The sequence below is a fragment of the Patella vulgata genome, chromosome 5 (genome assembly GCF_932274485.2).
Source record: "Patella vulgata chromosome 5, xgPatVulg1.2, whole genome shotgun sequence".
NCBI classification, from domain to species: Eukaryota; Metazoa; Mollusca; class Gastropoda; family Patellidae; genus Patella; species Patella vulgata.
In genome coordinates, this window is record NC_065883.2 from 73598298 (window position 1) to 73621569 (window position 23272).

The following is a 23272-nucleotide window of genomic DNA, read 5'->3' on the forward strand; positions in this document are numbered from 1 at the left end:
GTGGCCGAATTGTTAGCGCGTGCGTATTATATTATAAGGTCATTGAGTCAACTGGCATGGTTTCGATTCCCCGGTTGTACGTGACAAGGAGTAGGGTCGCCTGTCCAATCTCGTGGGTTTTCTCTGGGTGCTCCAGTTTCCATCCATGGCTAAAAACCCCTACCCGCCAGCGAATTATGGAAATAAAAATTGAACCAAAGGTTAGTCCCGAAATGACCTAGGTTGTGTCGAGTGGACGTTAAACACAATTTCTAAAAAAAAACAACCCCGCAAATCACTGAACGATTCACTTACACTAGTATTAGTTTTAGGTTTTATTTTGTCCTATTAAATGGGCATTGTTTCATAAGCTGTTTCAATGGCATTTAGTAATTGAACTAGAGTATACAGGTCACAATTCTATGGAATACAATTACTGCTTTTTACTGAGCGACGTTTCGACTAGGCTTCTCTAGTCATTATCAAGCTATGATAAAAAATGAAAATATGACAGGACAATATATACATGTACACCACAATGCTAAGTTAATGATGACAAACCAGGGATGTAACTTAATTACGTGTACCTAATGGTAATCTGATTTAATTGTACGCTAATAAGTAATAATACCAATTAACCTAAAAAATTGACTAATTGATTAATGGATAAGTTGTTGTGGAGTATACACAATGATTAGTGGGTTTTAATAATACAAACGTTGCAAGAAAATGAAAATTGATGAAATGTTATCAACGACCCCTTTCACTGAAATAAATACAAATGGTAAAAGGATAGATTGTTGTGGAGTATTTACAACGATTTGATGAGGTTTTGATAATGACAACATCCCACGAAGATGAGATTTGATTTGTGTTATGACCAAAATAATTGATATGTGGATGTTGATGCGAGTGATTACACTGATATACGAAAAACCCTTAGAACAATGACTGCACAAATGATCAATAGTCCCCTGAAGGCTGACAATTTAAAATATTGAGTGGTACTTCACTGGATGTTATGGTGATGTAGAAAAGCAGGGTTAGAAATATTGAGTGCATTAAATTACAATAACCGCAGGCCTGAAAAGCAGAAATGCCTGAAAAGCAAAAATAAAAATAGTTGGGAATTATTAGTTGTCATTTTTGCATATTATGATGGTTATTACAAACTTAAAGTTGTTACTGGAATATTTTAAATTGTCAGCCTTCAGGGGACTATTGATCATTTGTGCAGTCATTGTTCTAAGGGTTTTTCGTATATCAGTGTAATCACTCGCATCAACATCCACATATCAATTATTTTGGTCATAACACAAATCAAATCTCATCTTCGTGGGATGTTGTCATTATCAAAACCTCATCAAATCGTTGTAAATACTCCACAACAATCTATCCTTTTACCATTTGTATTTATTTCAGTGAAAGGGGTCGTTGATAACATTTCATCAATTTTCATTTTCTTGCAACGTTTGTATTATTAAAACCCACTAATCATTGTGTATACTCCACAACAACTTATCCATTAATCAATTAGTCAATTTTTTAGGTTAATTGGTATTATTACTTATTAGCGTACAATTAAATCAGATTACCATTAGGTACACGTAATTAAGTTACATCCCTGGTTTGTCATCATTAACTTAGCATTGTGGTGTACATGTATATATTGTCCTGTCATATTTTCATTTTTTATCATAGCTTGATAATGACTAGAGAAGCCTAGTCGAAATGTCGCTCAGTAAAAAGCAGTAATTGTATTCCATAGAATTGTGACCTGTATATTGTTTCATAAGGTCTGTCAAGTGGTGTGGTTTCGATCCAACCCTTGTACATGACATACAGGTCGCATTTCTGTATTTTCTCCGGATCCTCCGATTTCCTCATACTGCTTAACACCTGTAATTGAAACAGACTTGTACCATATGTTAGTCTCAATAAGACCCAGTTTATGTTGGATGAATGTTACAGTCCTCTCTCTCTCTCACTTTAAGTATTGGAGGAGTTTGTTGATGGGTGTGGCTGTTTGTAAAGTGAATAGAATGTCAAATTGTTTGTTGCTAGGTTTTTACTGTATGAGAGATTATTGTATATTGAGAGTGAATTGTCACCATTCAAAAATTGAAATTGAGTTTAGTGTCATACTGTTCCTTTCTTCATTGTTTACTCCGTGTTGACTGAGAAAGTGTATCGGGATATTCTCCGTCATGCTTCCCCCTTGTCAATAGTGCAGCTGTGTAGGACGGAGGGCCTGGCCAGTGATGATGTATAGTCTTTCGGATGGAATGAAAACCGAGGTCCCATGTACACATGACTTCCATGTAAAAGAACCCTTGACAGTTGGAATGCAATATAAGAGTAGGCCGTACAAAATTTCCCTCATACATGTAGCAGGGGGGTTGGATGGCCGAATGGTTTGCACGGGCACGTTATATCATAAGGTCTGTCATTGAGTCAACCAGCGTGGTTTCGATTCCCGTGTACGCGACAAGGAGTAGGGTCGTCTATCCAACTTTGTGGGTTTTGTCCGGGTCTTCTGGTTTCCTCCCACTGCTAAAGACCACTACACGCAATTTTGAAAGAAAAGAACCATATGTTAGTCCCGAAATGACCTTGTTTTTGTATAGTGGGTGTTAAACCCCATCTCTCTCTCTCTCTCTCTCTCTCTCTCTCTCATACATGTACATGTAGCACTAGCTAGAGGTGACCGACCAGCTAAGGCTAGTAACACGACACTCTAGAACACTAGGCTATCCAAACGGCCCTAGTATTTTATTTAAAACTTTACTAGTCACAACACTCTAGACGAATATGTCATCTGAAATACTAGGTGTATTTAACTAAATCGCTCTCTCATGGATTTGTTGAGGAGACTTAATCCCCCACTAACTTACCAAATAAAGTACCTTCATGGTTAATTACCCCAGGAGAATGGTATACGGGTATGTGTAATGTTCCCTGATGTTCTGGTTTTTATGCGTACATGTAGAAATATACATTAACTGGTAATAAATTAAAAGATATAATGATAGTTTCATATTTGATGTTTTTTGTACCTGGTAATATATATTACCTGGTAATATACAACACAATTATAAATTCATATTTCATGTTTCATGGTTGATATGGTCATTGAGTATGCACAACATGATACACTGCAGGGGAATGACTTACGAAATCTGAACAGGCCTTTTCGACGGAATGCTTGTCTATGATATCACCCTAGCTGGAAGGGGACATTAACCTTAATGCCACCCGCATAGAATGATGGATATTTGGTTCCTTAGAAAAGTCTCCAAAAGGAACCAAATGCGAAAAAATATGGGTTGTCAAAGGGAAATCGAATCTAAGACGGTGCGAGAGCAATAAATAGAACTCAAAATGGCAAAGTACATGTAATTCATATAAAATGAAATGAAATGGGGTTTAACATCCTACTGGGCTAATGAATACATTGATGTTTTTGTCTGTTTTGACCAAATTATGGCCGTTATGACCAACTCATGGTCATTATGACCAAAGTTAATTCTGGCCTTTATTGTTAAAGGAAGTTATGAAGGAAATGGCTTTTAACGTCCTACTGTTCTGCTCTAACGAAGAGGAGCATACCCCATACTGTTTGCAATGACAAGAAATCTACCACAAGGGAATGCTTTCATTAGTACATGATCAACAAGAGTGTCACCTTAAAGACAGGGCAAAAAAAAAAGAATGATGGAATGACTTGACGAAACTCTGCTAGCGTCATTTTGGGACTTAAAAAAGATTGATGACTCAACGGAACTCTACTAGCGTCCTTTTGAGACTAAAAAAAGATTGATGACTCGCCGAAACACTACTGCGGTCATTTTGTATTTCTATGGCTGAGGATTTCGCTCAGACAGTGGCTTCTCCACAATTCAAATTATAATCCTAAAATGTAATAGAACAAGCCAAGAGTGAGGCTGATGTCCCCCCACCAAAATCCCAAAATAAATAGATGACACATATTAATTTATCAAAAATGTATTTTTTTCAATGTATCAAGCAATCAAACTGATTATCAACTATACACTAAGTTTCATCACTCTCTATCAGATAGAATCAAATTTAATCTTGTCCTAAAGCATTGACCAATGTAATTGCTTAGCTTTAGTTCGAAATGTTTATCATTGAACTCAGTCAAGTCATTCATCTAATGAACATCTACATCAAGTTTAAACATTCTACCTCAATTAAAAGCAGTCTAGTTATGTTCCAAAGTCTTGTTCAGTTTTTTCGTCAATTAATTGATACAAAGAAATTGAACATGTATGGAGGACATTGACGGCGAATTAATTGAAACAATTTAATTGAATCAACTAATTGACGTATCAAAATTCCTTTGATATTTATTGACGGCTCGTCAATTAAATATACCGTGTGTGCTAGTGGCAGAGATGTTTTCATCTCGAAGTTTTCGATCAGAATGAAAATTGTCGCTAAAACATTGATCGTGTGTGGGCAAGGTCAATTTCGCCAATTAATTTATATCAGTTAATTGCCACCAATTAATTGACGAAAAAATTGAACATGTATTGGCCGCTTCAGCCTAAGCAGAAAATTCTCATCATGGTAATGATGTAATGAATCTATACTCGGAGTTTCATCACTCTGTGGGGGGTTGGATGGTCGAATGGTTAGCATGCGCTCACTGTATCATACGGTAAGTCATTGAGTCAACTGGCGGGGTTTCGATTCCCCAGTTGTACGTGACAAGGAGTAGGGTCGCCTGTCCAACCTCATGGGTTTTCTCTGGGTCCTCCGGTTTCCTCCCACTGCTAAAAGACCCCTACGCGCAAGCGAATTATTGAAATAAAATTGAACCATGTGTTAGTCCCGAAATGACCTAGTTTGTGTGGAGTGGGCATTAAACCCCATTTCTCTCTCTCTCTCTCTCATCACTCTGTCTTCATTAGCCCGCTAGGTGCAGAAAAAATCCATTCCATTTCATTTCACTTCTTTTATTTCATGTGTAAATATTTAATATTGTGTACCAAATATAAAGTTTAGGTCTTTTTTAATCATTGAATTTATCAGAGCCATCGGTAAAACTATTGATGTCGGGTACAGTAAACATGGATGGTCGTTAATAATTAATTATATCCTTGTCACATTAATGCACTCATCTTATTGTATTTATATTTAGATACCGCTATATAAAAGGGTTTGGACGTGGTTCCCCCTTGTCAGTGGTGCAGGATGGAGGGCCTGACAAGAACAGCTGTCTAGTAGTTCGGAAGGTACGGAAAACTGAGGTCCTGTGTACATATTGGCGTGCACGTAAAAGATCCATTGACAGTTGGAATTCGATATAAGAGTAGGCCATAGTGCCGCTGTCAAGGCAAAATTTCACTCCTAGCACACTGTATGGCGTATGCCCGTCTTCATTAGCCCAGTCGGAGCAGAACAGTAGGACATTAAACCTCATTTCATTTCATTTCATCTTATAAAAGGGTTTGAAAGATATAAGGGAGAAGGAGATAGAGACAGAAATGGGGTTTAACGTCTACACGACACAAATTCATGACGTACATGGTATAATTTTGTGGGGCTGACAGTTGCACTTTTGTATAACTCAAAATGTCCATTGTGAACCTCGTACATGCTTTTGAGCAAGCCGCCGCTACCTGTTAATCCTACGGTTCAACTCAACAAATAAAAACCCAAATGAGGAAATATAATACGAGTGGACGAGTGGACGTTAAACCCCAAGTTAAACCCCACCTCCCTCTCTCTCTCTCTCTCTTTCTCTCTCTCTCTCTCTCTCTCTCTCTATCTCTCTCATTTTCTCTTTCAATATGTGAAATCTGTAATCTTCAGTGAGGAAAATGATACGAATTCTCTTTCAATATGTGAAATCTGTTATCTTCAGTGAGGAAAATGATACAAATTCTCTTTTATATTTAGACAACTAGAAGGAATGTTTTTACTACAAATCTGTTCAATAATCTTTATTGATTAGTGTCAGGAATGTTTATGAACTTGCGATTCCCTCGGAGCGAAAACATCGCTCATTTACACTTCATTGTTTAATAATTCATGTGGATGTGATAGAATCTTGGGAAAATTGAATATACTATGTGTGTTATTAAAGATTAAGTGGAAATTATTTCCTCCAGCAAAGTAAATGAAACCCATGCTGTACGTTCTGCGTGGATTTGAATAATTGAATATCATTTAGAAAAAAAAACAGATTTCTTTTTTTTTATGTTGTAAAATATGAAAAGATTTTTTTCTATAAGAATGTTTCATGCAGGATTTTATTTGCTTGGTAAATATTAGGGTTATGGCTTTGAGCTATGTGTATTCAATGATAGAAACTTCATGAAACATAATCATGAATTGAGTTTATTTATAAAATTTGAATGAAACAGATATCACGCAAATATGTTTGAAGTAAAATTGAAGTTAAGTTAAACAAACAAACAATGGTCCATACAGCAGTACAAGGACCTGTGTACCGTGTATGTAGGTTATTGCTAGTATAGTAGCTACATGTAGGTACCTATGTACACAATAATTGTGACTGACAGTTTCAGCCTATTCATGAAAATGAAAATGAAATGAAATGGGGTTTAACGCCCTACTGTTCTGTTCCTATGCTGGGCTAATGAAGACGGGCATAGGCTACACCATACAGTGTGCTATGAGGGAAATTTTGCCCGGGCAGCGGCACTATTGCCTACTCTTATATCTAATTCCAACTGCCAAGGGATCTTTTACGTGCATTCTAATGTATACACAGGACCTCAGTTTTTTGTTTCATCCAAAGGACTAGACAGCTGTCCTTGTCAGGCCCTCCGTCCTGCATCACTGACAAGGGGGAACCACGCCGGAAAATCTGGATGAACTTTCTCGGCCAAAGCAGGGATCGAACACCCGACCTCAAGGCTAGCGAGCCAGCGTCTTACCCACTTAGCTACGTGATCCCCTGCCTATTCAGGCTGAATGAATAGGACATTATGCCGCTGATTAAGTTCTGCACAGCCCCGGGCGTGTGCCATTGTTTCCATTCCCTGGTTGTACGTGATAAGGAATAGGGTCGCCTGTCCAATCTTGGTGTGTTTTCTCCGTGTCCTCCGGTTTCCTCCCACTGCTAAAGACCCAAGCGAATTATTGAAATAAAATTGAACCATGTGTTAGTCCCGAAATGACCTAGTTTGTGTCGAGTGAACGTTAAACCCCATTTCTCTCTCTCTCCCACCGGGCCTGTGAAGATACAGGCTTCACTCAAAATGAAAAAAAAATATCAGAGTAAAACAGAGAATAACTTAGCAATGGATACCAGAGAGAGAGAGAGAGAGAGTGTGAGAGAAATGGTGTTTAATGTCCACTCGACACAAACTAGGTCATTTCAGGACCAACATATGGTTCAATTTTATTTTAATAATTTGCTTGCGTGCAGTGGAAGGAAATCCACGAGGTTGAACAGGCGACCCAACTCTTTGTCAGTACAACCGGAAATCGAAACCACGCCAGTTGACTCAATGACAGACCTTATGATACAAGGCGCACACAATAACCATTCGGGCAGCCTTTCCCCCAGGTCCATAATGATACAGGCTTCAAACAAAATGATAAGCAATTTCACAGTGAAAAACTTAGCAATGAAAACAAGAAAGACGCAAGATTTGTCTCAAGCCCATAATGATACAATTTCACTACAAGATATTAAGATGCAAGGCTTGTCCCAGGCCCATAATGATATAGTTTTCACTCAAAATGAGAAAAACTTAGTAATGGATACAACAAGACCCAAGCCTTGTCCCAAGCCCATAATGATACAATTTCACTACAAGAAATTAAGATGCAAGGCTTGTCCCAGGCCCATAATGATATAGTTTTCACTCAAAATGAGAAAAACTTAGCAATAGATACAACAAGACCCAAGACTTGTCTTAAGACCATAATTATACGAGAAAGACGCAAGCTCATAATGATACAATCTCACTATAACAGTGGCTACAAGAAAGGCGGCAGAATTGTCGAGCTTGTGTAGAAGATTAAGTTGGCCTTAAGCATGTAATCAAATAATGATTGATAGCAGACGGCTTATCTTCGTCCAGTAATTATCAGTGCTATACTATATAAAGATGTTACAACTATAACCTAGTAACACCTTCAGATGCTTGTCTTTTTTGCTGTCGAGAGATCGGCAACCTCATTTATTATAAGTAAATGAGAAATGAACAAAAATTAAGATGTTAGGACCATAACCTGTTAACACCTTCAGATGATTGTCTCTTTTCTGTCGAGAGATCGGCAACCTCATTATTATTCATTACATAAGAAATGAATAAGAAAATTAGTGTGAATCTAAGAATATTTGAAGGGAGGGTGAGTTAATCAGTAAAAGGAGCACTTAAATTTAGGGGAATGGGGGAACTCAGAATTGGCACTTCTCTGTAGATTATAATTAATATTAACTTGAATTTATTTTATGGGGGGGGGGAGAACTTTACACCCTGTACCCCAACCCTTGCTGTCCGGGTAAAGTTTCCGTCATAGCACACTGTATGGCGTACAGCTGTATGCCTATCTTCATTAGCCGAGTTGGAGCAGAACAGTAGGACGTTTTAAACCTCATTTCATTTCGTTTTTGTTTCATTTCTATTTCATTTCTACCATACAGAGATCAACAATTGATTGTATCCAAAACAAACATGTGCAGACAAAATATCAGCCGTCATAGCACACTGTATGGCGTATGCCCATCTTCATAAACCCAGTCGGAGCAGAACCGTAGGACGTTAAACCCCATTTCATTTCATTTCACGTCAACCATACAGAGATCAACAACTCATAATATCCAAAGTAAACATGTCCCCGTCATAGCACACTGTACAGTATGTCTTTGTTAACCCAGTCATTTCATATCAACCATACAGAGATCAACAACTGATTATATCAAAATAATCGTTACAATTATATCTTATAAATTACCTTGAAAATTTCTCTTATACTATCACAACACTTACACCATTCAGCTTCTCGTATTCCTCATGAATAAATCTACACACCATTTACAGCCATTGTAGGCCATTTAGATGAAGAACTGATATATGAAGATGTTTCAAAAGCTTGTTCTGATAAACTTTTTCGTTTAAATTACATTATTATTTGATAAAAAAAATACATTATAATCGCTTGTTTTCTGTTCATGTGAGACATAAAAAAATGTTGAATAAAGACTTGAAAGAAAATTTTGAAATCAGAAAAAATGGAAATAAATAGTTGAAAAATAATTTGAAACAAGGTCCGCGTTGTTATTTTGTAATATTGATATCTGTAAAATCAGAAATAAAGTAAGAAAAATGTGGAATAAGAAAACAAAATGTTTTATGTCATTATTTTGTTAGGTTTGATATCTGTTATATCAGGAATGAATGACATCATGAAATATATGTACCGGTATGTGTAGCCTACATTAAAGATACATTATGGAAGATTAGATAAAGAGCTGACAGTTCTCACTATAATAGTTAAAGATACATTATGGGAGATTAGATAAAGAGTTGACTGTTCCTACAATAATAGTTAAAGATACATTATGGGAGATTAGATAAAGAGCTGGCAGTTCTCACTATAATAGTTAAAGATACATTATGGAAGATTAGATAAAGAGCTGACAGTTCTCACTATAATAGTTAAAGATACATTATGGGAGATTAGATAAAGAGCTGACAGTTCTCACTATAATAGTTAAAGATACATTATGGGAGATTAGATAAAGAGCTGACAGTTCTCACTATAATAGTTAAAGATACATTATGGGAGATTAGATAAAGAGCTGGCAGTTCTCACTCTAATAGTTAAAAACTAAATAATGTAAAGGGAATTTGCTGAAAATTTCAGTCAAATTGCTCCACTCTGAACTAAGATATTAGCGTTTGAATTTTGGGCCTAGTGTTGATCATCATTACTAAAGTCGGTACGATGATGAAAAATATAGTTTTGATTATCCAATTTTGGATTTAATCATCAATGAGCGGGGAACAGCAGATCGAATTCAAATGCAGTGAAAATCTGACATATAATTAAGATGGCATCGAGAGTTGATAAAGGTCTTTTCGTGTTAATAAATGTCAAATTAATAGTTTATATAACATTTCTGACTTAAAGATAGAGAGAGATAAATGAGGTTTAACGTCAACTCGACACAAACTAGGTCATTTTGGGACTAACATATGGTTCAGTTTTATTTCATTAATTCATTGGAGTGGAAGGAAACCAGAGGAACCGCAGAAAATCCACCAGGTTGGACAGGCCAGTTCACTCAATGACAGACCTTATGATACAGCGCGCACATGCTAGCCATTCGACCATCAACCCCCCTGGCCTAAAGGAAGAATTGCAATAGGCAGATTTAGCTCTGGCATAATGTATGTTTAAAGGCACAAGTTTTTGGTCATTATGAGATTCACATAGCTTGATTTGTTTCCTCTATATAAAGGTTAGGTGAATTATATTCAAACTGCACGCACAATGGATAATTCCCAAGATGTTGGAAGAATACTCTTTGAAACATCTGGAAAATCAATTATTAATTGTTCTTCCATAAATATGTGTTATAGTTTATCACAGCAGCACTAAAACTCGGGTATCATTTAGTTGTGTTGTTTTAGCAGGAGTTTTTGTATTTAATGTTTAGTTTCAAACCATTGTTGGAAAACTCTTCAATTCTGTTGAGAATCATGTTGTTTTACATGTAGCAGGAGTTTCTGTATTTAAAGGAGCTAAATCGCCAATATTTGGGACCTAGAAATTGACCCAAATGGGTCGAACTGCATATAATAATGTAATCTGATTGTATATAAACTGATTTACTTTCAATTTTTTCCGTTTTGACTCTAATTTCAAATCAGTTATGTCCAGCGAAATACGGCATGTGTCTCAACCCTATAGCAATTTCTAGCGTCTGGTTATTCCAGTCTATTAAGCAGGCTCTCCAGTTGAATATGTCTAGCCTCGTTCTTTCTGGTCACGCATGATTCGTGTACCAATGGTAAAATGTTTATTTTGTCTTAAAATATTGGATATCAGAAGCCTGCCTTTTCCTGGTAAGATCACAACATCAATGTTGATTTGAATTGACAAATAATTCGTATTTTCAATGTGTGAGACTTTGGATGATATTGAGTTAGAAACGTAGCTACTTTAATGTTTAGTTTCAAACCATTGTTGGAAAACTGTTCAAATCTGTTGAGAATCATAGAGAACCATTGGATTTCAACTATCACATACTTGTAGTATAAAATGGTATGTCCAGATTAGATAATGAGTGTTGGGTTTTCTATAATTCTCAATGAATTTCAACAGTTTCCCAAAAGAGGTTTGAAACTAAACATTAAAGATACATTATGTAAGATTTAGATAAAGAACTAGCCATTCTTGGCATAATAGTTCGAAAGAAGATGATGTAAAATGAATAATTTGAAAATTTCATTCAAATTACCCTATTGCAAGTCAAGATATTAGCCTTTGAAGGTTTGACAGACATGTGCAATAATTTCAACCACCGTACTGGTTGATCGAAGCTAAGTCTCGGTCCTCCATATTTGATTAAATCAAAGTATCGCTGAACCATTCTAATCTATTTAATATCAGAGAAATCTGATGCCATCGAGAGTTGATTAAGGCCTGGATCAGTTGATTAATGTCTAATTAATACTTTAGAAAACATTTCAGGCCTAAAGAAAGACCTGCAATAGGCAGATTTAGCTCTTGCATAATGTATGTTTAAGTACAGCACTACCTGGGGTTTAGGGTTTCTACTGTTGTGTAGTTTAAAGGATTTTGATAAAGAGTGAACAAACGGGCAATATTTTCATCATAGCAAATTTCATGGTGTATGGCGCTTTTTATCAGTTCAGAAAAGTAGGACATTAAAAATTTGTTAAAAAGTCAAGCACGATTGAACTTGTTTATTATCGTGATCAATCTGTTTAAAATACAGGGCCCTAATTCACGAAAACTTAAATTAAGATACAATCGAAATTTTAAGAAATACTGCAATTTGATTGGGAGGAAACTGGAGGACCCGGAGAAAACCCACGAGGTTGTATAATAAATGTACATGTATATCTAACTTCTATGACCAGGTACATTTAGTATTTAATACTCAATATTAATTAATGGATAGACATGTATATACACGTTAACTTGGCATCAAAGATGGATTATCTTTAATAAGTAAACAATGTAGAGACCCCTACACGCAACCGAATTATTGAAATAAAATAGAACCATGTGTTAGTCCCAAAATGACCTAGTTTGTGTCGAGTGGACATTAAAGCCTATGCCTCTCTCTCTCTCTCTCTCTCTCTCTCTCTAAATGTTGACTTGACATTCTTCATTAGTTCAGTAAGGTACATGTAGGGCATTGAAGAAATGAAATTAAAAGTCAAGCACGACTGATTGTTGTAATTTATCGTGATGGGTGGATGTGTTACATGTATAATAGATAATACATGTTTTCTATCAGACTGTATATCACGCTCGATTTGATGATAATATAGAATTATATATCACGCTTGGTTCCAATATAGAATTATTTTACTATTATGCTCCGCGTATATATATCTGTATAGGGAGCGGTCCCGATTTTGACTGAGAAAGTTTTGCGTGGTGTCCCCTTGTTCGTAGTGCAGGAGGGAATGCCCGGCAAGGACATTGTCTAGCCATTCCAATAGGACAAAAATCCAAAGTCCTGTGCTCACGTTGGCGTGCATGTAAAAGAACTCTTGCAGTTGGAATTTGAAATAACAGGCTGTAGCATTGCTGCCAGGGCAAAATCTCACCCTCATAGCACACACTATTAAACTCTGTTGGTGCAAAACACTAGAATTATCAGATAATTGTAACATTATGGACTCTTTGTGGTTATATAAATTATTAGGAGCTTAAGAATATTAAAAAAAAATGTTTTCGGTCTAGCTATAGAAATGTCATGGATTTCACTCAAAACATTCTTGTTTCAAAACCCTGCTCTGTAAATAATCAGTGAATATAACAACCAACAGTGCCTTAGAAACTGTTCTTCAGTATTAAGATGACGATAAATGACGATATTATTATACATATAGAAGTCAGTGTCAAGATAAGTACTAGACTGAGTTGGTATAATATACGACTTGTTTACTGGCCATGGTGATGGTTTTTTTTTTATGAATTGAATGAAAACAGAGATTAAATGTACCATACAACCTGTGTTACACATTTTGTATGAAGTTGACCTTTGACCCTTGTATTATATAGCAAATAACCTAGTGCAAGAAACGACTTGTAATCTAAACCACCTGTTCTTAGTAGGGTGTAGTACTTATATAGTAATAAACACAAAAACCAAATATGGAACACAATTACTACAGTATTTCACTTTAAAGTGATGTTTTATTAAGGAGAGAGAGAGAGAGAAATGGGGTTTAACGTCCACTCGACACAAACTAGGTCATTTCGGGACTAACATATGGTTTAATTTTATTTACTTAATTCGCTTGCGCGTAGGGGTCTTTAGCAGTGGGAGGAAACCGGAGGACCCGGAGAAAACCCACGAGGTTGTTTTATTAAGGAATCTCTCAACGTTGTCAAGGTGGGAGGATTGTAAGCTTTGGGAGGATGGTAAAACATGTCGGAGGATAGTGACCTTGGGAGGATGGTTAAACATTTGGGAGGATGGTTTAACATTTGGGAGGCTGGTATAACCTTTGGGAGGATGGCAAAACATATTGGAGGATGGTGACCTTGAGAGGATGGTTAAACATTTGGGATAATGGTTTAACATTTGTGAGGCTGGTATAACCTTTGGGAGGATGGCAAAACATATTGGAGGATGGTGACCTTGAGAGGATGGTTAAACATTTGGGAGAATGGTTTAACCTTTGGGATGATGGTTAAACATTGTAACATCCACTCGACACAAACTAGGTCATTTCGGGACTAACATATGGTTTAATTTTATTTCAATAATTCGCTTGCGCGTAGGGGTCTTTAGCAGTGGGAGGAAACCGGAGGACCCGGAGAAAACCCACGAGGTTGGACAGGCGACCCTACTCCTTGTCACGTACAACCAGGGATTTGAAACCACGCCAGTCGACTCAATGACAGACTTTATGATACAGCGCACGCACGCTAACCATTCAGCCATCCAAACCCCCGAGGATGGTATAACCCTTGGGTGACCTTGGGGGGATGGTTAAACATTTGGGAGGATGGTGACCTTTGGGAGAATGGTAACCTTTGGGAGGATGGTAACATTTGGGAGGATAGTAATTTTGGGAGGATGGTAACATTTGGAAGGATAGTAATGATGGTAACATTTGGGAGGATAGTAATTTTGGGAGGGTGGTAAAATTTGGGAGGATGGTAACCATTAAGGGTATGGTAACCTTTGGGAGGATGGTAGCCTTTCGGTGGTGGACAGTGGTAACCTTTTGACAGGATAGTAACCATTGGGAAGATGGTAACCAGGTAATCTTTGTGGAAGGGGAAAATATTATTTGATTCTGCGTTTTACGTGATAACAGAGGATGGTAACATTCTGGAGGATAGTAATTTTGGGAGGATAGTAATTTTGGGAGGGTGGTAACATTTGGGAGGATGGTAAACTGTCTCTTTGTTTGGATGGGAAGAAAAACTGAGGTCTCGTGTACACATTGGCTTGCACGTAAATGATCCCTTGACATTTGGAATTCTATAAAAGAGTAGGCCGTAGTGCCACTGTCCGGCCAAAATTTTCTTTATAGCACACTGTATGGCGTATGCTTGTCTTCATTAGCCCAGGTTAGGAGCAGAACAGTAGGACGTTAAACCCCACCCCCTCTAGTGGTGTGGTTTAGATTGCAAGTCTACTAGATAAAGAATATGGTCAACTGCCTTTCCTCTGGTTTACTTCCACTTATAATTAAAGGCCCATTTAGTTTATTTAATCAGTGTGAAATAATGTTTGGTTACATGTTAAAACAATAGGTCTGTCAAAAAATATTGCTATATCGACTGATACACAGGCCTATAAATAACGGATTTAGATGTTCCTGACAAAATGTCAGGCACTAATGAAATAGTACCCGACATTTTCAACTTAGTGCCTGACATGTATTAATAATATCAATAAAAATGATAAATCAGTGTCGGACAAAATGACAGGCACCAGAGGTTTTGTGTCTGACAAAGTCTCAATGGGTGTCTGACATTGTCTGTGACAGGTGCCTTATTTCCACTCTTGCCGATATACTGTATCGATACATTGCAGTTAGTTGAGGCCGAAGCTGTTGCTGCCAGTGCTAAATTTCCCTCATTGTACACGACGTGACATACATGTATATTCGTCTTCATACTTAGCCTGGTTTTTTCAGAAAAGATAGACGTTATATTTCATTTTTGCGTTACCGGTAGTTGTCGTATTAAGTTATTTATGAAACCTTCTCCCTAATCCCCTCTTTTTTATTAAAAGTTATTTATGGATAAAAGTTAGAGATTATAAAAATTTTTATGTGTGAATTTCTTTAGTGTTGATTTTATCTTTAGTGTTATATTTCATTTTTGCGTTACCGGTAGTTGTCGTATTAAGTTATTTATGAAACCTTCTCCCTAATCCCCTCTTTTTTATTAAAACTTATTTATGGATAAAAGTTAGAGATTATAAAAATTTCTATGCGTGAATTTCTTTAGTGTTGATTTTATCTTGAAAAATAACATACCACTTTTGAACCGCATAGTATAGAAACACCGACTTATTCAATTAATGGATTTGGTATTTGCAACGCTCCAATGCCTTTAAAAGTATTAATGGATGAGACAAATGCCTTTGATAGTGAGGATAGGTAAATAGTTTCATTCCATACATCAAACACTAGCATATAAATGCCCCTTGTAATTACGTCGATTACTGGTAATTTTATAATGTATTGATGTTAAATTAAAGTTACACATATAGTTAATGTGTTAACTAAACATTTTGCATTGGCCACGAAATTTCATCAGGATTTTTTGACATGGTTTCCCTTTGTCAGCTGTCTAGTCTTTCTGATGGGATAAAAAAACTTAGGTCCCATGTATACATTGGCATGCACGTAAAAGATTTCTTGGCAGTTGGAATTCGATATAAGAGTAGGCCGTAAGCATACTGTATTTCGTATGCCCGTCTTCATTAGCCCAGTCCAGTAGGACGTTAAATCTCATTTCATTTCATTGAACTAAAAATTATTTTCAATAATACAAATTATCTTAGATTTAGTTGTGTAAAAGTGAGATATTGCTAGATTTCACATGTACAGGGGGGTTGGATGGCCGAATGGTTTGCACGCGTGCTGTATCATTGAGTTAACTGGCAGGGTATCGATTCCCCGGTTGTACGTGACAAGGAGTAGGGTCGCCTGTCCAACCTTGTGGGTTTTCTCTGGGTCCTTCCACTGCTAGTTTGTGTCGAGTGGACGTTAAACCCCATTTCTCTCTCTTTTTTTTGCATGTGCAGCTATAAGAACAAATTAAATGGTTCTTTTTTTTTTACCAACTGGGTGCTATGATGGAAATCTTGCTTAGGCAGTAGCATTTCTGCTGACTCTTAGTTCAATAACAACTGTCACAGTTTCTTTTTCATCCCATCCACACAACTATGCACTGTTCCACTTCAACAGGCGTTCTGTCCTGCTCTTTTGACACTGTAAAACCATGCAGGTTAAAGTTGCAATTTCATATTTTTAAGTTATATTTTTAAAATTTATTAAAATAAAGCCTTAAAATAGATGATATCTATAAACAGTCCTAGCTTGTTAAAGAATAATCCTATTAATCCTATAATTCCCTATTGCCAGTTGAGAAATTGGCAAAAATATCATTTTCATCTTCAAATTCCAACGTTTGAAGATAACTACTCCATGGTGGAGAATAGAAAACAAGGGAAGTAATTGGGAGGTAATTGTGTTATTATTTCCGGTGTAAATGAGTTTTAAGTGTGAGAATGACACCTATGATCGTATAATAGTGAGTTGACAACCTATTGAGCAAAAGACATAGAAATAATTATGTTTTGACTTTCTTAGAAAATATGAAATTGTAACTTTAATGCGGGGTAATTTTCTCGGCCAACACCTGGATTAAACCCAACAGACCTCCAGGTTCGAGAGCCAGTGTCTCTATTATGAAATATGGGGTTAGATGGCCGAATGGTTAGCACGTGTGCGCTGTATCATAAGGTCTGCCATTGAGTTAACCCTTAACCGGTCATTGTCGACTATAGTCACCACAACATTATACAGCTAAGTGGTCACGGCCACAGCAAGAACCTTTTTTATAAGCCACGTTTGAGTATTTAGTTTCGTATTTAATTGATAATGGCCATGCATGCGTGTCAGACAGGAACATGTCTTGTCAAGGGCATTGAGAAAAACATGTCTTTGGTCAACATTTTTTGACGAAAAACGTAATTTAACGATGTCGGGAACGTTAAAGACGCTCAAAGTGGTTGAAATACTTATGAATTATTCCGAATTGGATTATATCGATGACACCGATTCTGAAGACGATATTTCTGATGAAAAGGATTTAGAATGATTTGCAAATTCTAGATCAACTTATCCCTAGAAACTTTTTTATTGGTGTCAAGAGTCTATCACTTAAAATTATTCGGCAGTAGTCGATTGAAATAGGCATACAAAATATTTCACGTCACCCTTTATTTAGCCTGACCACTTGATGTCATAACGTCAAAATGACGTCAACCGGTTAAGGGTTAACTGGCATGGTTTTGATTTCCCGGTTGTACGTGACAAGGAGTAGGGTCGCCTGTCCAACCTCGTGGATTTTCTCAGGGTATTCCGGTTTCCTCCCACTGCTAAAGACCCCTACGCTCAAGCGAATTATTGAAATAAAATTGAACCATGTGTTAGTCCCAAAATGACCTAGTTTGTGTCGAGTGGACGTTAAACCCCATTTCTCTCTCTCTCTCTCTCTATTATGAAATTGGGTTTAATATCCTACTCAGTACTGTTCTGCTCCGACTGGGCAGTTGGAATTTGATACAAGAGTATGCTAAAGCGCCACTGTCCAGGCAAAACTTCTCTATAACCCACTGTATGGCTATGTCTTCATTAGTCCAGTTGGAGCAGAACAGTTGGTAGCTAAACCCCATTTTATTTTATTTCTAATCTGCTTCACAGCGTCATCAAATGTTGAAAATACCTTGGGTGTGTACGTAACATCTGGATACATTACAAACATGTAATTAAATATTAAAAAATTTCTTTTATAACATCTTTCAATAGACAGGGTTAAAATTTGGGTCTCAAGGGGTTAATGTTATCCAATAAGAGGGATATAGATAACAAAACATTGAAAGAGTCCATTCATTGGAAAGTTTGTGAGAGTTTGATAATATTTCTGATGTAAACAAAACATAATACTATCGCTTCACTTCTAATTCATAGCAAAGTTTTTTTATAAGTTTAATTAATTTGATGGAATGTGTTGTGTCAGGCTGACCTTAAAAATATCTTTGTTTCACCAAACCCGACCCACAATCGAGGAGAAGGGTCGGTAGGTCGTTTTTTTTTTTCAGATTTTTTTTTAAGAGCTAATTTGACAGCTTGATAATTTTCCGGGTGCAAACATTCATCTTCTTTTATTGGCAAACAAATCAATCACATCGGGATTTTTCGTGATGCACGACTCGCACACGAATTGCCACAAACTGACGTTTGAAACTCCCTCAACACGTTTTATAACGATCGTGCGGGTTGTGCTTTCATTTTTCTCGAAAACGGATATTTTCAATATCATTTCGTGGGAATGGACGTGCTTTCGTCTGCAACCATTTTGTTGAGAAGCGACACCTATGATGCTTTCGTCTTGATCAACCAGTTTTAATAATGAATCAAACCATAGCCATAGTAAAGGGAAATAACTCTCGTGATATATTTCAGGTTGACACACAAAATAAAATAAAAAGGTCACGGAAAAGTGCAATAAAATAATTTAAGTCGGGGGTGGTTTTAGTTAGTCGGTCGCGTTAGGCGAAACAAAGATATTTTTAAGGTCAGCCTCATACTTTGAGAGAGAGAGAGAGAGAGAGAGAGAGAGAGAGAGAGCGCATAGGGGGTGTTTAGTAGTGGGAGGAAATCAAAGGACCCAGAGAAAACCCACGAGGTTGGACAGACGACCCTACTCCTTGTCATGTACAACCGGGAAATCAAAACAACACCACTTGACTCAATGACAGACCTTATGATCTAATGTACATGCGTTGAACCATTCAGGCACCCAACTCCCTGGTATAGGTAGGCCTATGCATGTTGTCCATCTGTAGTGCCTGGATTCTGTTATTCTTCATACCTGTACATCAATCTGGTTAAAACACAGATTCTATTTCGTTTCGTTTTTTTATAGTTCAAAATTTCGTATTGCTTGTCTTTACTACACTCGGATCTGGAAGAGTTGTTATCATTGACGTGTTCTGAATGGTGTGAGGTATTAGCCAATAAAACGATCTGTTACAGCGAGCTTTAGACGTGTTTTGCACGGAACTATGGGTAATCCACTAGTAACACTAGTGCTGATTGGTTAATCAAATGTCTGACGCAATAGGGTCAAAAGCTGCTCATATGACCTCTGATGTGACCTATCGCATCAACCGGTCAGATCTTCATGTAGTGTAGGCCATCGAAAGTATAAAAAAACGAAACGAAATATAGATCTGTATTTTGATCAGATTGGCCTGTACATGTAGCTAATTGATTGTATTGGTTTCGGGGAGCCTCAGTGGCTCAGTGGGTAAGACATCGGCTCGCTAGTCTGGAGGTCCGGAATTCGTTCCCCCTTTGGCTGAGAAAGTTCATTTGAATTTGCCGACGTGGTTCCTCCATGTCAGTGGTACAGGACTGAGGGCCTGACAAGAGACAACGTATAGTCGTTTGGATGCTACGAAAACGGAGGTCCCGTGTATACATTGGTGTGCAGGTAAAAGTTCCGTTGGCAGTTGGAATTCGATATAACAGTAGGCCATAATGCTGCTGTCCAGGCCAAACTTTCTTCATAGCACACTGTATGACATATGTCGTCTTCATTAACCCGGGGGGTTGGATGGCCGCATGGTTAGCACGCGTGTGCTGTATCATAAGGCCTGTCATTGTGTCAACTGGCGTGGTTAAGAATCCCCGGTTGTACGTGACAAGGAGTAAGGTTGCCTGTCCAACCTCGTGTGTTTTCTTCGGGTCCTCCAGTTTCCTCCCACTGCTAAAGACCCCTACGCGCAAGCGAATTATTGAAATAAAATTAAACCATATGTTAGTCCCGAAATGACCTAGTTTGTGTCGAGTGGACGTTAAACCCCATTTCTCTCTCTTCATTAACCCAGTCGGATCAGAACAGTAGGATTTTAAACCCCATTTCATGTCATTTTGTAGCTACACTGTAGTTACAATAATTGATGGCATTTGTTCCAGTTCTGAGTTGAATAATTGATAACAGTAATCACAGTAACTATAACAGACAATTAGTTTATTACACGGTATATAAGTAATAAACTATAACATATTCTTCGAATCTCATGGGAGAACAATTACTATTGATTTTGGCGATGCTTCAAAGAGAATTCTTTAAAAAAGTTGAAAGAATACTCTTTGAATCCAAAGAATATTTTCTCAATGTCATGCTTGAAAACGTTGAAAGAATACTCTTCGAAGCATGGCCAAAATAAATTAGCAATAATGCAGCACTGAACCATTAGACTACAATATGGGGACCATACCAAAAAATGATCCGATACTAAACTATTACATTGCAAAATGTGGGTCACACCAAGAAATGATCCGATACTAAACCATTACACCACAGTATGTGGGCCTACCTAAGAAATGATCCGATACTAAACCATTACACTATATGGGGGTCATACCAAGAAATGATCCAACAATATGCGGTCCATACCAAGAAATGATCAGATACTAAACCATTACACTACAATATGCGGGCCATACCAAGAAATGATCCAACAATATGCGGGATAAACCAAGAAATGATACGATAAAGAACCATTACACTGCAATATGCGGGCCATGCCAAGAGATGATCTGATACTGAATCTTTACTATAATAAAATATGTGGGTCGCAACAAGAAATGATCCGATAATAAATCCTTTAAAAAAGCTCTTTATATCCTGGACTAATATTGCAGCACACCCGGTGGTCCCCCCTTGTCAGTGATGCAGGACGGAGGGCCTGACAAGGACAGCTGTCTAGTCCTTCGGATGAGACGGAAAACCGAGGTCCCGTGTATATATTGGAATGCACGTAAAAGATCCCCTGGCAGTTGGAATTCGATATAAGAGTAGGCGATAGTGCCGCTGCCCTGGCAAAATTTCCCTCATAGCACACTGTATGGCGTATGCCCGTCTTCATTAGCCCAGTATAGGAGCAGAACAGTAGTACGTTAAACCCCATTTCATTTCATTTCATTTCATTTCATTGCAGCATACCTATCTTTTATCTTTTATTTTCCAGGTCATTTACAGTTAATACTTGCCGAACATCAGAATGGGAGTCACACTCATTTATCATCGGACATTCTGTCACGCCTGCGGACCATGGCATCTGTCAGTACTCTCATCAGTAATCAAGCGATCGAGTTTGTTAGGAAAGATGATGAGGGCTATTACAATAGTATGAGCTATGTGATTGGCCAGCCATGGAATATTTTACACAAACATCGAAAACTAGATCAAGCATTACGTTGGACGCCTAAAATTTACAAGTCAACTAAACAATGTAAGTAAAGATGAGAAATTTGATAAATGAAATAGGGTTGAACTTTTCTCCACACACCAGCCCCCGAGTTCACAAAGCATTTTCAGACTTTAAGTTAAGAATTTACTCAACTTTCAATCACTGTTTATGAGAAAAAATCTTTGACCCAGAAGCACAAAAATTAAGTTTCTTATTGATGTATTTTATACATTAAAACAACGAAGGTTTTATAAAGGGCTATATACTTTAGTTAAAATAAGGCGAACAATTTTGAGTAAATTCTTAACTTAAAGGGGAAGACCAACGATTTTCAATAAGGTTTCCATAAATAATAAATATATATTTAGAAATAATCCCTCCTATAACATATGCAAAAAATAATTTGCAAGCGAGAAATTAATTTTTATTAATACCGGAAGTGACGTAGTTGGTTCGACACGCTCACTGGTCACTATAGTAAACATACAAATTTGGAGCAAGTTTAGCGCTGTATTTTGTGATCGTCTCGCCGTTTGGCAGAAAATCTGATGAAAGGTAATCTTTATTAGGATATTAAGAACAAGAACTTACGGTGTTTTGAAGGTATAATATACAACGCGTTTGTGTAAATTAAGTTTCTAAACTGGACACTGTGACACAATTTAAGCCACATGGCTAATTGTTTACATCAGGTGATAGCTGAAACGTGACAGATATTAACCGAACACAAATTGGCGACCTATTCGGCTAGCGACCTATTCGACCGATCCAGCTGGCAACCTGTTCGTTTTTTGAACTCGGTGCCAGGCTTATATATAGATCCTGTTCCTTTCAGCCGTGCAGGAAGCCACTGTGGCTCAGTGAGTAGGATGTTGGCTTGCTAACCTGGAGGTCTTGTCTTCGATCCCTGCATTGGCCGAAAAAGTTCATCAGGATTTTCCGGCATGGTTCCAGTGGTGTAGGACGGAGGGCCTGACATGGACAGATGTCTAGTCGTTCGGATGGCACAAAAAACCAAGCTCCCATGTACACATTGGTATGCATGTAAAAGATCCCTTGGAATTTGATATAGGAGTTGGCTGAAGCGGCACTCTCGTGGCAAATTTCCCTCATAGCTCACTGTATGGCATATGCTTGTCTTCATTAGCCCAGTTTGAGCAGAACAGTAGGACTTTAAACCCCATTTCATTTAGTTATTTCCGTTCTGTGCCACAGACTAGGGGAAACCAGAAGAAAAGTGAACTTTCTTAGCCAATCTCAAGACCAAACCTGGGCCATCCTGGTGAGTGAGCTAGCACCATAATCACTGAGCCACCACGACTCAGTCATTTGATAGAGGATTAAAAGTGTAAGGACCAACAAGTGACAGAAACCTCTGTCTAGGCAAAATTCTCTTTCCATCGTCTTCTGGTTTATCCTGCAATGAAAAAAGTAAAGGAAAGGATATGAGCTCCGTTTTCCTGTGTTTGCGTCTGGAGAATATCTCGTAAACTGTTCAACCTTGTACACCTACAGTTCCTCCCAAATTTTGGGGAACGAAATCGCGGGGACGCAGTG

The 23272-nt window shown here is 37.6% G+C and overlaps 1 protein-coding gene across 2 annotated transcripts in view; it reads left to right on the forward strand.

Annotated features, from left to right (window-relative positions):
* LOC126822340 (myb-like protein D) overlaps nt 1-23272 on the forward strand; it is a 68469-nt gene that overhangs the window by 19515 nt on the left and 25682 nt on the right. For both annotated transcript variants that reach the window (XR_007680770.2, XM_050551181.2), the window contains exon 2: nt 21494-21757. Coding sequence is in view for 1 of the 2 variants with exons in the window: in XM_050551181.2 (XP_050407138.1) it covers nt 21494-21757 (264 nt within the window). In the remaining variant the exon portion in view is untranslated. The remainder of the gene's footprint in view (nt 1-21493; nt 21758-23272) is intronic.